Source organism: Delphinus delphis, chromosome 2 (genome assembly GCF_949987515.2).
Source record: "Delphinus delphis chromosome 2, mDelDel1.2, whole genome shotgun sequence".
Classification (NCBI taxonomy): Eukaryota; Metazoa; Chordata; class Mammalia; order Artiodactyla; family Delphinidae; genus Delphinus; species Delphinus delphis.
Genome location: NC_082684.1, coordinates 66,920,837 through 66,934,389, shown reverse-complemented (window position 1 = coordinate 66,934,389; position 13,553 = coordinate 66,920,837). Strand labels below are relative to the sequence as shown.

At 38.2% G+C, this 13,553-nt stretch overlaps 1 protein-coding gene across 5 annotated transcripts in view; it reads left to right on the top strand.

Moving 5' to 3' along the window:
* Nucleotides 1-13,553, top strand: part of NUBPL (NUBP iron-sulfur cluster assembly factor, mitochondrial) — a 294,693-nt gene that overhangs the window by 218,311 nt on the left and 62,829 nt on the right. For all 5 annotated transcript variants that reach the window (XM_060004721.2, XM_060004720.2, XM_060004719.2 and 2 more), the window contains one exon: nt 6,928-7,021. In XM_060004721.2, the coding sequence (XP_059860704.1) occupies nt 6,928-7,021 (94 nt within the window). The remainder of the gene's footprint in view (nt 1-6,927; nt 7,022-13,553) is intronic.

The following is a 13,553-nucleotide window of genomic DNA, read 5'->3' as shown; positions in this document are numbered from 1 at the left end:
TAATCATTAGAGAAATGCAAATCAAAACTACAATGAGGTCTCACCTCACACCAGTTAGAATGGCCACCATCAAAAAATCTACAAACAATAAATGCTGGAGAGAGTGTGGAGAAAAGGGAACCCTCTTACATTGCACTGTTGGTGGGAGTGTGACAGCCACTATGGAGAAAAGTATGGAGGTTCCTTAAAAACTAAAAATAGAACTACTGTACAACCCAGCAATCCCACTACTGGGCATATACCCTGAGAAGACCATAATTCAAAAAGAGTCATGTACCATAATGTTCACTGCAGCTCCATTTAGCTCTGTTTACAAGAGCCAGGACATAGAAGCAACCTAAGTGTCCATCGACAGATGAACAGATAAAGAAGATGTGGCACATATATACAATGGAATATTACTCAGCCATAAGAGGAAATGAAATTGAGTTATTTGTAGTGAGGTGGATGGACCTAGAGTCTGTCATACAGAGTGAAGTAAGTCAGAAAGAGAAAGACAAATACCGTATGCTAAGACATATATATGGAATCTAAAAAAAAAAAAAAAAAAAAGATTATGAAGAACCTAGGGGCAGGACAGGAATAAAGACACAGATGTAGAGAATGGACTTGAGGATGCAGGGAGGGGGAAGGGTAAGCTGGGACAAAGTGAGAGAGTGGCATGGACTTATATATACTACCAAATGTAAAATAGATAGCTAGTGGGAAGCAACCACATAGCACAGGAAGATCAGCTCGGTGCTTTGTGACCACCTAGACGGGTGGGATAGGGAGGGTGGGAGGGAGACGCAAGAGGGAGGAGATATGGGAATATATGTATACGTATAGCTGATTCGCTTTGTTATAAAGCAGAAACTAACACACTATTGTAAAGCATTTATACTCCAATAAAGAAGTTTAAAAAGAAAAAGAAAAAAAATTGTAAGGAGCAACTTGACTCAGAATCAGTCAGTGGTTATTGATTGAACACTGAACACTGGTTCATTAGAGAGGGGATTGGCTGTGGAAAGGGAGTCTGGAGATGTATAAAGAATGGGTTCGTCTGTCAGGAAGCTTACACTGAAGTTGGGGAGATAATTTTGTATAAAAATAATTACCGTAGAATTCTTAGAGCTTGAAGACCCATTCAAACCTTGGAAATTAGTTGAATCAAAAATCCTAGGAGCTTGATGATTTGCCTGACATATTTGTCCACGGGCCTGAGACAAGGTTAGCTGCATCTCCTATGCCGGTAGTGGCATGGTTTCATGTCTGGGATTCTAAGCAAAGCACAGGTACACTGTTCTATTTGCTATTAGGGTTGAAACATGCCTAACAGTGGTTGGAGAACCAGGAAGTCAGGAACAGGTAGCAGGACTTAGGTACAGGATAGAAGTAGCAACAGATACAGACCAGGCCAGACAGACAGAGTCAGACATCAGGACACTACCTTGAGATCTACTAATTATGAGTCAAGTAGGCATAAGAGTCAAAACCAACTCTTCAGTGACTAATTAAGAGCAGACAGGAAGGAAAGAGGCAGTGTCTGGCTCAGCCCAACTTCCTTTAAGAATTTGCCCTCTCACTGATGGAATATTCTAAGTATTATATGAATGGGCTGCCGGGACACAGCCCACTTTTAAATTATTCAGTCTAGATTTTGTCCCATTTCTCCTGCTTTGTGATTCCTCTTTTCATTCTTAAGTTACCTTTTTCTTGCCCTCAGGAGTCTTGGCCACCACTTTGGCTCTAGCAGGTTATAGCTCTGCCTCTCTTTCTTGGCAGTGATTTTCCTCCCTGATTCCACAGGGGCCCAGGGCCCATCCCTGCTGATATTGTTTTCACCTGGCTCACATTGGCCTTGCTGACAGACCTGGGATAGCTGGGACACTCTGCCTTTGCTTTGGAAAAGCACATGTTGACCCTGTCGTACTTAAACGTGGCCTGTGTAGTGCTGATGATGGAGTCTGCTACCCTGGAGGTTGACTGTGGTACACTGCTCCCGCCAGCTGAGAAGCCAAAAATGGAATGCATCTATGGGCCCTTTCTTTTCAACACTTACAACTCAGCCACTTTGCACTTGTGCTCCTGGCATCCTCTGAAGCAAGGCCTGATAGCTTCTGCTTTGGTCAGCTTCTTAATAGAAGTATCCATGGAAGAAAGTGGTCCACCTTCTTTACCCATTCATAGCACCACACTCTTCATAACTGATGTCCTGATGTCTTCATAGCCTTATCTGTCCAAATATAAGACACACTTTTATCTCCCAGTCATTCCTCAGAAAAGAGGGAATTGCCTTTATTTGAGTTTTTGAGTTACCCTCAGATTATCAGGCATTATTCTGAATGTAAAATACAAAGTATTGTTTGGAGAAGACATGTTGGCCTAAAATTACCCCAGTCAGTGTTAGTTTGGAATATTTTCCCTGTGTAAGGTTGACAAGAAAGAAATAAAAATAATTTAACAGAGATTTAGTAATTATTTTTTTAAATAAATTTATTTATTTATTTATGGCTGCATTGGGTCTTTGTTGCTGTGCGTGGGCTTTTTCTAGTTGCGGCGAGCGGGGGCTACTCTTTGTTGTGGTGCACAGGCTTCTCTTGTTGCGGAGCATGGGCTCTAGGTGCATGGGCTTCAGTAGTTGTGGCATGGGGGCGCAGTAGTTGTGGCTCACGGGCTTAGTTGCTCCGTGGCATGCGGGATCTTCCCGGACCAGGGCTCAAACCCATCTCCCCTGCATTGGCAGGCAGATTCTTAACCACTGTGCAACCAAGGAAGTCCCAGTAGTTATTTCTGATAGCATAAACTTCAAGTGTTGGTTGTCTTAATAAACAAAGAGAAAGAGCAGTAAAAAAAAAAAAAGCAATACCATAGGTTGTGCTGTTATAGCAATTACAAATGCATATTTATAGGACACATGAAAAAACAGCTGTTCTAATGTTATATGAATGGCTTTGGACAAAAGCTCAGTGGCTACATTATATCAATATTTGATTCCAGAAGTCCTGTATCTCAAACCCTTTAGAGGGGAATAAAGGTTATGTACTACTGTGTAAAAGAGGCATCTTGCACAAAGCCTCTGTTGGCAGACTCAGGTCTGAATGCTGCCCCTAATCTGTACCTCATCCCATCCTTCACAATTGCCCTGACCACTGGATTTTATTTTATTTTTTTACCCTCCCATTATGCTGTTTATGTCCCTCTTTAGATGTAATGCACATGTTTGATTTCCTGGCTGCACTGCTGAATTCTCTGCTGCAGCACTGCCTCCTTATCCACAGGGCATCTCTGAACTACCTTGGTAACTCCACTTCTAGACTGATTCAGTCTGTTCTGCTGGGATCCTTTGAGTCTGGAGCCTGAGAGGGAGCCAAGCAGGTTTTACTAGAGGTGGGGTTACCTTGAGGCTAATGAAGCTTAAGTTCAGGGTTCCACACTGTCATGGGCTCCTAAGAGATGCTGGGAGTTGTAGAGTGTTCTCAGTGGAGAGAAGAAGCTGGTTGCAGTCAGGAAGCATTTCTATGTAAGCATTTCTGTTGTTCAAGAGACCTCAGAGAAAGGGACTTGAATCTCTAAGGCTCCAGCATTTTATGATGATTTCTTGTACATTCTAAATAAATATTTACTTTTGTACCAAATTTTGCATTCCTAACTGCATTCTAATTCTTAGAGAAGACCACCCAAATTGTATATGGTTCAGGCCACACAAAATCTGGATCGGTCGCTTGGTTTTACTAAATGAGATACCTGGGTGTTTTGCTAGTACTTATTTCTCTATATTTAGTAATAAATAATTTATATGCATAAACAAACACTGAGAAGAATCTAGAGAATCCCTAAATCATTCTATAATCAATGCTTTGGTGATTATTTTGTAAGAGAACTGGAACTTCCTGGCAGCCAGTATATTTCAATATTAATATTAGTGAATGCTCTAAAACTGGAACTCAGATACTGACTTCAGTTCTGTTCAAGTCTGCAAGCCTTTGTGAAATGCCTACTATGTGAGATGAAGGTGTTGGTCCAGGTGTTTTTTTTTTTCCCCCAGAAAGTTTGAATTCAGTTTGAGTCATTTGAAATTAATTGTCTTAACAGCGATATATTTTTAGTTCCTTGGAACCATAATAGCAGTTCTCTTTAAAGAAATAAGAAATTGGAGCCAATGTGATAAATATGATTAAATGCCAAAGAACAACAATGATAAATTGTTGGCACCAGTCATTTGATGTCCTCTGAAACAAAGAGACTTGTCAGTCTGCCAGTGCTAGGAATTTCAGTGCAGAGGATATAAAATGAAAAGTATCCTTTGTCTTTTTTGTAAATAGTTTCATAGATGATGGTCATGGGTAACTTAGGGGTAACTATTTTTCAAACCAAGAAACCCTATATTGAAAACGAACTACTTCATGTTCATCATTTCATCATTCTCTTAAAATGTGTCATTAACTCAGTGTCAAGCACTTATGTTTGAGAAATATTATAGAATTCCTAAAAGACATGTCAGTATATCATGACATATACTGATAAATGTGTTGAAGAAGGACACATTCAGAGAAGGAAAGAGACTGATGGTTGGGGGAAGTGCTATTTTAGAAAGGCTGTACTGCCTTCCTAGCTATCCCTTGAATGCGCCAAGCATATCCGCATCTCAGGTCCTTTGCACTTGCTACTGCTTCTGCCTGGAATGCTTTCTGAGAATTGCATCAGTTATTTTTCTCACTTCACTCCAGGCTCTGACCACCCTGTCAAAAGTAGCATCTTCTACCACTCTATTCCTTTTCCCTCTTCTTCATGTGTTCCTCACCATCGGACCATGGGAACTGAAGAGACTCAAAGAAATTCTTTGATAAATCCTTAGCTGTCTGAACTCTTACTACTTGCCCTCTGAAATTCAGGAATTGAAGATTTTAAAACTATCTCTCTCTTTTTTTTCTAATTTTATTTCTTGGCCATGCTGTGTGGCATGTGAGATCTTAGTTCCCCCACCAGGGATCACACCTGTGCCCCCTGCACTGGAAGCACGGAGTCTTAACCACTGGACCACCAGGGAAGTCCCTAAAACTGTCTCTTGCTATTTGATCTGGATATATCCAAATCAGGAACCAAGTAATTTTGTGTAGTAAGGGGTACTTGTTTTCTTTGTAGCACTTGTCTTTGATTTGCTTGTCTTTCTGCCTGTTTATCTACCTGTCTTCGTCACTAAAACATTAGTTGCCTGGTGGCTGGGACTTTGTTTTTTTCACTGCTGTATCTTCATCACCTGGAACAGTGCCTGGCATCAATTCTCAGTAAATATGTGTTGAATAAATGTGCTAATACATGAATGAATCCATCTGACCCAATATCATCTAAATTTTAAAAATATGTGATTATATGGAAAAGGCTTATTTCACATTATTAAGTTTTAAGAAACAGGATATGGGATTATATACACAGTATGATTTACATTTAAAAATTTTTGAATCTTTGCATGTGTTTATTTATTTATTCATTTCTTGAAAGAAAACTTATTGAGCATCTCCTATGTATCCATTCTTTGTTACGTATTCTGTCATCTACAGTTTCATGAGGAGACAGATACTGAAATAACAGTAAATGAATGCCATCTTTCCCCCTGCACTGCTCTTCAGCTATGTTGATCTTTCGGTTTCTCTAACTTCTTTGCACAGGTTATATCATTATGTGCTTAATATCTGTCTCCCTCTGTATTGTAAATTCTGTGAGGCTAGGGACCGTGATACCATTTAATTATCAATACCTAGCTCAATGCCTAATATATAGTAGGTACTCAATAAACATTTGTTGGGTGAATGAATGAATGAATGAATGAACAAACAATTAGAAGAATTGTTCCTACATAGTAGGAACACCATATCTAATCTTTAATGGAAGTTATGGGAAGTAAATTTCAAGCTACGATCTAAAGAATGAGGAGGAATTAGCAAGTGAAGAAGATCAGGCAGAGGTTCTGAAGCTAAAACTTAGATTTTATCCTAAAAGCAATAGAAGAGTTTTAAGCAAAAAAGTGGCACTATCAAACCAATTTTCACTGGTGTTAGGAACACACTGTATGGGCAGTGCTAGACCAGAGAGATTGGTTGGGAGACTTTAGTGATAGATGCCTGTGGCCTATGTTTGGTTCTCGGCCATGCAGAAAGAGAGACATGGATACATTTGAGAGATTTTTAGAAGGCATAATCAGTAACTGGGGATAGCAAGGGAAAGGGAACAGTTAAGTATTATCCCAAGCCTTTGCCTTAGGTAACTAAGGGGATCCTAGGGCCTTTCACTGAAACTGGGGACTCAGAAGGAAGAACCACTTGAGGAGAAAACAGCCTGAGGTACCCTTGAGCCCTATCTAATTGAGGCTGAGCATTAAGGGCTTGGTTAAACAGCTGAATTTTCTAGATATAGATACTTAGAAAAGTGCCTGAAAAGAAATAATCAAAATGTTAATTTGGAACTCTAGGTATATTTCTAAAATTCTCTTATTAAGTTTTGGTTTTCATTATTAGTGTGTTTTATGAAGGAAAAATAATAAACTTTAAACAATTATATTAAGATCTGCTATAGGAAACACTGTACTAAAAACCACAAAGGACAAAAAGCTAAGACCTCCTTAGGTAAAATACGGGCTATTTTCAGTGAAAATAAATGAGTGGTCCTGAATAGAAGTCCATTGTGCAAGGGGTTCGCCATTATGGTATGTGTGTGTTTTGTGGTGTCATTTGAAAATTTAACCTTATTGGTCAGAAAAGTTCTGCTAGAGGCAAAGATTGTTTCTTCTTCATCCATTTATCAGCCCTCAGCACAGACCCTGGCATTTACTAATGGTTCAAGTGAAAGCTATTATTTTAGCTTTGTTATTAATTCATTTATTTTTGTTTATATCACTATTCACCACATTTGTTTATACAGTGATGTTATTTGTGTCATCTTGGTTTTTAGGTAGATTGGGGTCAACTGGACTATTTAGTTGTTGACATGCCACCAGGAACTGGAGATGTGCAGTTATCAGTCTCACAGAATATTCCTATTTCAGGTAACTCTTTTTTTTTTTTTTTTGTAGTAAAATTGTTTCACAATGTTGTGTTAGTTTCTGCTGTACAATGAAATGAATCAGCTATATGCACACCCATATCCCCTCCCTATTGGAACTCCCACCCCCCCATCCCACCCATCTAGGTCATCACAGACCACCAAACTGAGCTCCCTGTGCTATATAAGGTTTCCACTAGCTATCTATTTTACACATGGTAGTGTATTTATGTCAATACTAATCTCCCAGTTCGTCCCACCCTCCCCTTACCCCCGTGTCCACATGTCCGTTCTCTACGTCTGCATCTCTATTCCTGCCCTACAAATAGATTCATCTGTACCATTTTTCTAGATTCCATGTATATGCATTCATATATGATATTTGTTTTTCTCTTTCTGGTTTACTTCACTCTGTATGACAGACTCTAGGTCCATCCACATCTCTACAAAAGATCCAATTTCATTCCTTTTTATGGCTGAGTAATATTCCATTGTATATATGTGCCACATCTTCCTTATCCATTCATCTGTCAATGGACACTTAGGTTGCTTCCATGTCCTGGCTATTGTAAATAGTGCTGCAGTGAACATTGTGGTACATGACTCTTTTTGATGTGGTTTTCTCAGGGTATATGCCCAGCAGGGGATTGCTGGGTCATATGGTAGTTCTATTTTTAGTTTTTTAAGAAACCTTCATATTGTTCTCCCTAGTGGCTGGATCAATTTACATTCCCACCAGCAGTGCAAGAGGGTTCCCTTTTCTCCACACCCTCTCCAGCATTTATTGTTTGTAGATTTTTTGATCATGGCCGTTCTGACTGGTGTGAGGTGATACCTCATTGTAGTTTTGATTTGCATTTGTCTAATAAATAGTGATGTTGAGCATCTTATTGGTGAAATTTAGGTCTTTGGCCCATTTTTTAACTGAGGTGTTTGTTTTTTTGATATTGAGCTCCATGAGCTGTTATATACTTTGGAGAGTAATCCTTTGTCCACTGATTCATTTGCAAATATTTTCTCCCAAACTGAGTGTTGTCTTTTCATCTTGTTTATGGATTCCTTTGCTGAGCAAAAGCTTTTAAGTTTCCTTAGGTCCCATATGTTTATTTTTGTTTTTATTTTCATTACTCTAGGAGGTGGGTAAAAAAGATCTTCCTGTAGTTTATGTCCAAGAGTGTTTTTCCTATGTTTTCCTCTAAGAGCTTTTTTTTTTTAACAACTTTATTGGAGTGTAATTGCTTTACAATGGTGTGTTAGTTTCTGCTTTATACCAAAGCGAATCAGCTATACATATACATATATCCCCACATCTCCTTCCTTTTGTGTCTCCCTCCTACCCTCCGTATCCCACCCCCTCTAGGTGGTCATAAAGCACTGAGCTCATTACCCTGTGCTATGCGGCTGCTTCCCACTAGCTATCCATTTTACTTGTGGTACTGTATATATGTCCATGCCACTCTCTCACTTCGTCCCAGCTTGCCCTTCCCGCTCCCCGTGTCCTCAAGTCCATTCTCTACGTCTGCATCTTTATTCCTGTCCTGCCCCTAGGTTCTTCAGAACCATTTTTTTTTTAGATTCCATATATATGTCTTAGCATACAGTATTTGTTTTTCTCTTTCTGACTTCACTCTGTATGACAGACTCTAGGTCCATCCACCTCACTACAAATAACTCAATTTCATTTCCTTTTATGGCTGAGTAATATTCCATTGTATATATGTGCCACATCTTCTTTATCCATTCATCTGTTGGCGGACACTTAGGTTCCTTCCATGTCCTGGCTCTTGTAAATAGAGCTTCAGTGAACATTGTGGTACATGGCTCTTTTTGAATTATAGTTTTCTCAGGGTATATGCCCAGTAGTGGGATTGCTGGGTCGTAGGGTAGTTCTATTTTTACTTTTTTAAGGAACCTCCATACTTTTCTCCATAGTGGCTCTGTCAATTTACATTCCCACCAACAGTGCAGTGTAAGAGGGTTCCCTTTTCTCCACACCCTCTCCAGCATTTATTTGTAGATTTTTTGATGATGGCCATTCTGACTGGTGTGAGGTGATACCTCATTGTAGTTTTGATTTGCATTTCTCTAATGATTAGTGATGTTGAGCATCCTTTCATGTGTTTTTTGGCAATCTGTATATCTTCTCTGGTGAAATGTCTGTTTAGGTCTTCTGCGCATTTTTCAATTGGGATGTTTGTTTTTTTGATACTGAGCTGCATGAGCTGCTTGTATATTTTGGAGATAATCCTTTGTCAGTTGCTTCATTAGCAAATATTTTTTCCCATTCCAGGGGTTGTCTTTTCATCTTATTTATGGTTTCCTTTGCTGTGCAAAAGCTTTTAAGTTTCATTAGGTCCCATTTGTTTATTTTTGTTTTTATTTCCATTTCTCTAGGAGGTGGTTCAAAAAGGATCTTGCAGTGATATATTTCATAGAGTGTTCTGCCTGTGTTTTCCTCCAAGAGTTTTATAGTGTCCAGTCTTATATTTGGGTATTTAATCCATTTTGAGTTTATTTTTGTGTATGGTGTTAGGGAGTGTTCTAATTTTATTCTTTTTCATGTAGCTGTCCAGTTTTCCCAGCACCACTTATTGAAGAGGCTGTCTTTTCTCCATTGTATGTTCTTGCCTCCTTTGTCATAAATTAGGTGACCATATGTGCGTGTGTTGATCTCCAAGCTTTCTATCCTGTTCCATTGATCTATATTTCTGTTTTTCTGCCAGTACCATACTATTTTGATTACTGTGGCTTTGTAGTATAATTTGAAGTTGGGGAGCCTAATTCCTCCAGCTCTGTTTATCTTTCTCAAGATTGCTTTGGCTCTTCGGGGTCTTTTGGGTTTCCATACAAATTGTAAAATTTTTTGTTCTAATTCTGTGAAGAATGCCATTGTTTGTTTGATAGGGATTGCACTGAATCTGTACATTGCTTTGGGTAGTATAGTCATTTTCACAATATTGATTCTTCGAATCCAAGAACATGGTATATTTCTCAGTGTGTTTATGTCATCTTTGATTTCTTTCATAAGTGTTTTATAGTTTTCTGATTACAAGTCTTTCACCTCCTTAGGTAGGTTTATTCCTAGGTATTTTATTCTTTTTGTTGCAGTGGTAAATGGAAGCGTTTCCTTAATTTTTCTTTCTGATTTTTCATCATTAATGTATAGGAATGCCAGATTTCTATGCATTAATTTTGTATCCTGCAACCTTACGAAATTCAATGATTAGTTCTAGTAGTTTTCTAGTGGCATCTTTAGGATTATCTGTGTATAGTATCATGTCATCTGCCAACAGTGATAGTTTTACTTCTTCTTTTCCAATTTGTATTCCTTTTATTTCTTTTTCTTCTCTGATTGCCGTGGCTAGGACTTCCAAAACTGTGTTGAATAAGAGTGGTGAGAATGGACATCCTTGTCTTGTTCCTATCTTAGTGGAAATGCTTTCAGTTTTTCACCATTTAGTATGATGTTTGCTGTGTGTTTGTCATATATGGCTTTTATTATTTTTAGGTATGTTCCCTCTGTGCCCATTTTCTGGAGATTTTTTATCATAAACCGGTGTTGAATTTTGTCAAATGGTTTTTCTGCATCTATTGAGATGATCATATGGTTTTTATTCCTTAATTTGTTAATATGGTATATCACGCTGATTGATTTGCATATACTGAAGAATCCTTGCATTCCTGGGATAAATCCACTTGATCATGCTGTGTGATCATTCTTATGTGTTGCTGGATTCTGTTTGGTAGTATTGAGGATTTTTGCTTCTATGTTCGTCAGTGATATTGGTCTGTAACTTTCTTTTTTTGTGATATCTTTGTCTGGTTTTAGTATCAGGGTGATGGTGGCTTCATAGAATGAATTTGGGGGTATTACTCCCTCTGCAGTTTTTTGGAAGAGTTTGAGAAGGATGGGTGTTAGCTCTTCTCTAAATGTTTGATAGAATTAGCTTGTGAAGCCATCTGGTCCTGGACCTTTGTTTGTTGGAAGATTTTTAATTACGGTTTCAATTTCATTACTTTGATAAGTCTGTTTATATTTTCTAATTCTTCTTGGCTCAGTCTTGGAAAATTGTATCTTTCCAAGAATTTGTCCCTTTCTTTGTGGTTGTTCATTTTATTGGCATATAGTTGTTTGTAGTAGTCTCTTATAATCTTTTGTATTTCTGCAGTGTCTGTTATGAATTCTTTTTCATTTCTAATTTTATTGATTTGCATCCTCTCCCTTTTTTTCTTGTTGAGTCTGGCTAAATGTTTATCAATTTTGTTTATCTTCTCAAAGAACCAGCTTTTAGTTTTATTGATCTATTCTATTGTTTCTTCATTTCTGTTTTATTTATTTCTGCTCTGATCTTTATGATTTCTTTCCTTCTACTGACTTTGGGTTTTCTTTGTTCCTATTTCTCTAGTTGCTTTAGGTGTAAGGTTAGATTGTTTATTTGACATGTTTCTTGTTTGTTGAAGTGAGAATGAATTGCTATAAACTTCCCTCATTGAACTGCTTTTGCTGCGTCCCATACGTTTTGGGTTGTCATGGTCGTTCATTTCTTTTTTTTTTTTTTTTTTTGCGGTACGCGGGCCTCTCACTGTTGTGGCCTCTCCCGTTGCGGAGCGCAGGCTCAGCGGCTATGGCTCACGGGCCCAGCTGCTCCGCGGCATGTAGGATCTTCCCAGACCGGGACACGAACCCGTGTCCCCTGCATCGGCAGGCGGACTCTCAACCACTGCACCACCAGGGAATTCCCCATTTCTATGTAATTTTTTATTTATTTGATTTCTTCAGTGATCTCTTGGTTATTTAGTAGCACACTGTTTAGTCTCCATGTATTTGTGTTTTTTACAGTTTTTTTTCTGTAATTAATTACCAGTCTCATAGCATTGTGTTCAGAAAAGATGCTTGATTCAATTTCAATTTTCTTAAATTTTCCAAGGCTTGATTTGTGAGCCCAGATTTGATCTATCCTGTAGAGTGTTCTGTGTGCACTTGAGAAGAAGTATATTCGGCCACTTTTGGGTGGACAGTCCTATAAATAACAGTTAAGTCCATCTTATTTAATGTATCATTTAAAGCTTGTTTCCTTATTTATTTTCATTTTGGATGATCTGTCCATTGGTAAAAGTGGGGTGTTAAAGTCCCCTACTATGATTCTGTTACTGTCGATTTCCCCTTTTATGGCTATTAGCATTTGCCTTATGTATTGAGGTGCTCCTATGTTGGGCACATATATATTTATAATTGTTATATATTCTTCTTGGATTTATCCCTTGATCATTATGTATTGTCCTTCCTTATCTCTTGTAACAGTCTTTATTTTAAAGTCTATTTTATCTGATAAGAGTATTGCTACTCCAGCTTTCTTTTGATTTCCATTTGCAAGGAATATCTTTTTCCATCCCTTCATTTTAAGTCTGTATGTGTCCCTAGGTCTGAAGTGGGTCTCTTGTTGACAGCACATATACAGGTCTTGTTTTTGTATCCATTCAGCCAGCCTGTGTCTTTTGTTTGGAGCAGTTAATCCGTTTACATTCAAGGTTATTATCAATATGTGTGTTTTTATTACCATTTTTTAAATTGTTTTGGGTTTGTTTTCATGGGTCTTTTTCTTCTCTTGTGTTTCCCCGCCTAGAGAAGTTCCTTTAGCATTTGTTGTTAACCTGGTTTGGTGGTGTTTAATTCTCTTAGCTTTTGCTTGTCTGTAAAGCTTTTGATTTCTCTGTGAATCTGAATGAGATCCTTGGTTGATAGAGTAATCTCGGTTGTAGGGTTTTCTCTTTCATCACTTTAAGTACATGCTGCCACTCCCTTCTGGCCTGCAGAGTTTCTGCTGAAGAATCAGCTGATAACATCATGAGGATTTCTTTGTATGTTGTTTTTGCTTTTCCGTTGCTGCTTTTTTCTTTGAATTTAATTTTTGTTAGTTTGATTAATGTGTGTCTTGTTGTGTTCCTCCTAGGGTTTATCCTGTATGGGACTCTCTGCACTTCCTGGACTTGGGTGACTATTTCCTTTCCCATATTAGGGAAGTTTTCAACTATAATCTCTGCAAATATTTTCTCAGACCCTTTCTTTTTCTCTTCTTCTTTTGGAACCCCTATAATTTGAATGTTGGTGTGTTTAGTGTTTGCCCAGAGGTCTCTGAGATTGTCTTCAATTCTTTTCATTCTTTTCCCTTTATTCTGCTCCTTGGCAGTTATTTCCCCTGTTGTCTTCCAGCTCACTTATTCATTCTTCTGCCTCAGCTATTCTGTTATTAATTCCTTCTAGTGTATTTTTTATTTCAGTTATTTTGTTGTTCATCGCTGTTTGTTTGTTCTTTAGTTTTTCTAGATCTTTGATAAACATTTCGTGTATTTTCTCCATCCATGCCACCATTCTGTTTACGAGATTCTGGATCATCTTTACTATCATTACTCTGAATTATTTTTCAGATACGTCACCTATTTCCTCTTCATTTATTTGGTCCTGTAGGTTTTTACCGTGCTCCTTCATCTGTGACATATTTTTTTGTCACCCTCCCCCTCACTTCTTTTTGATGGGT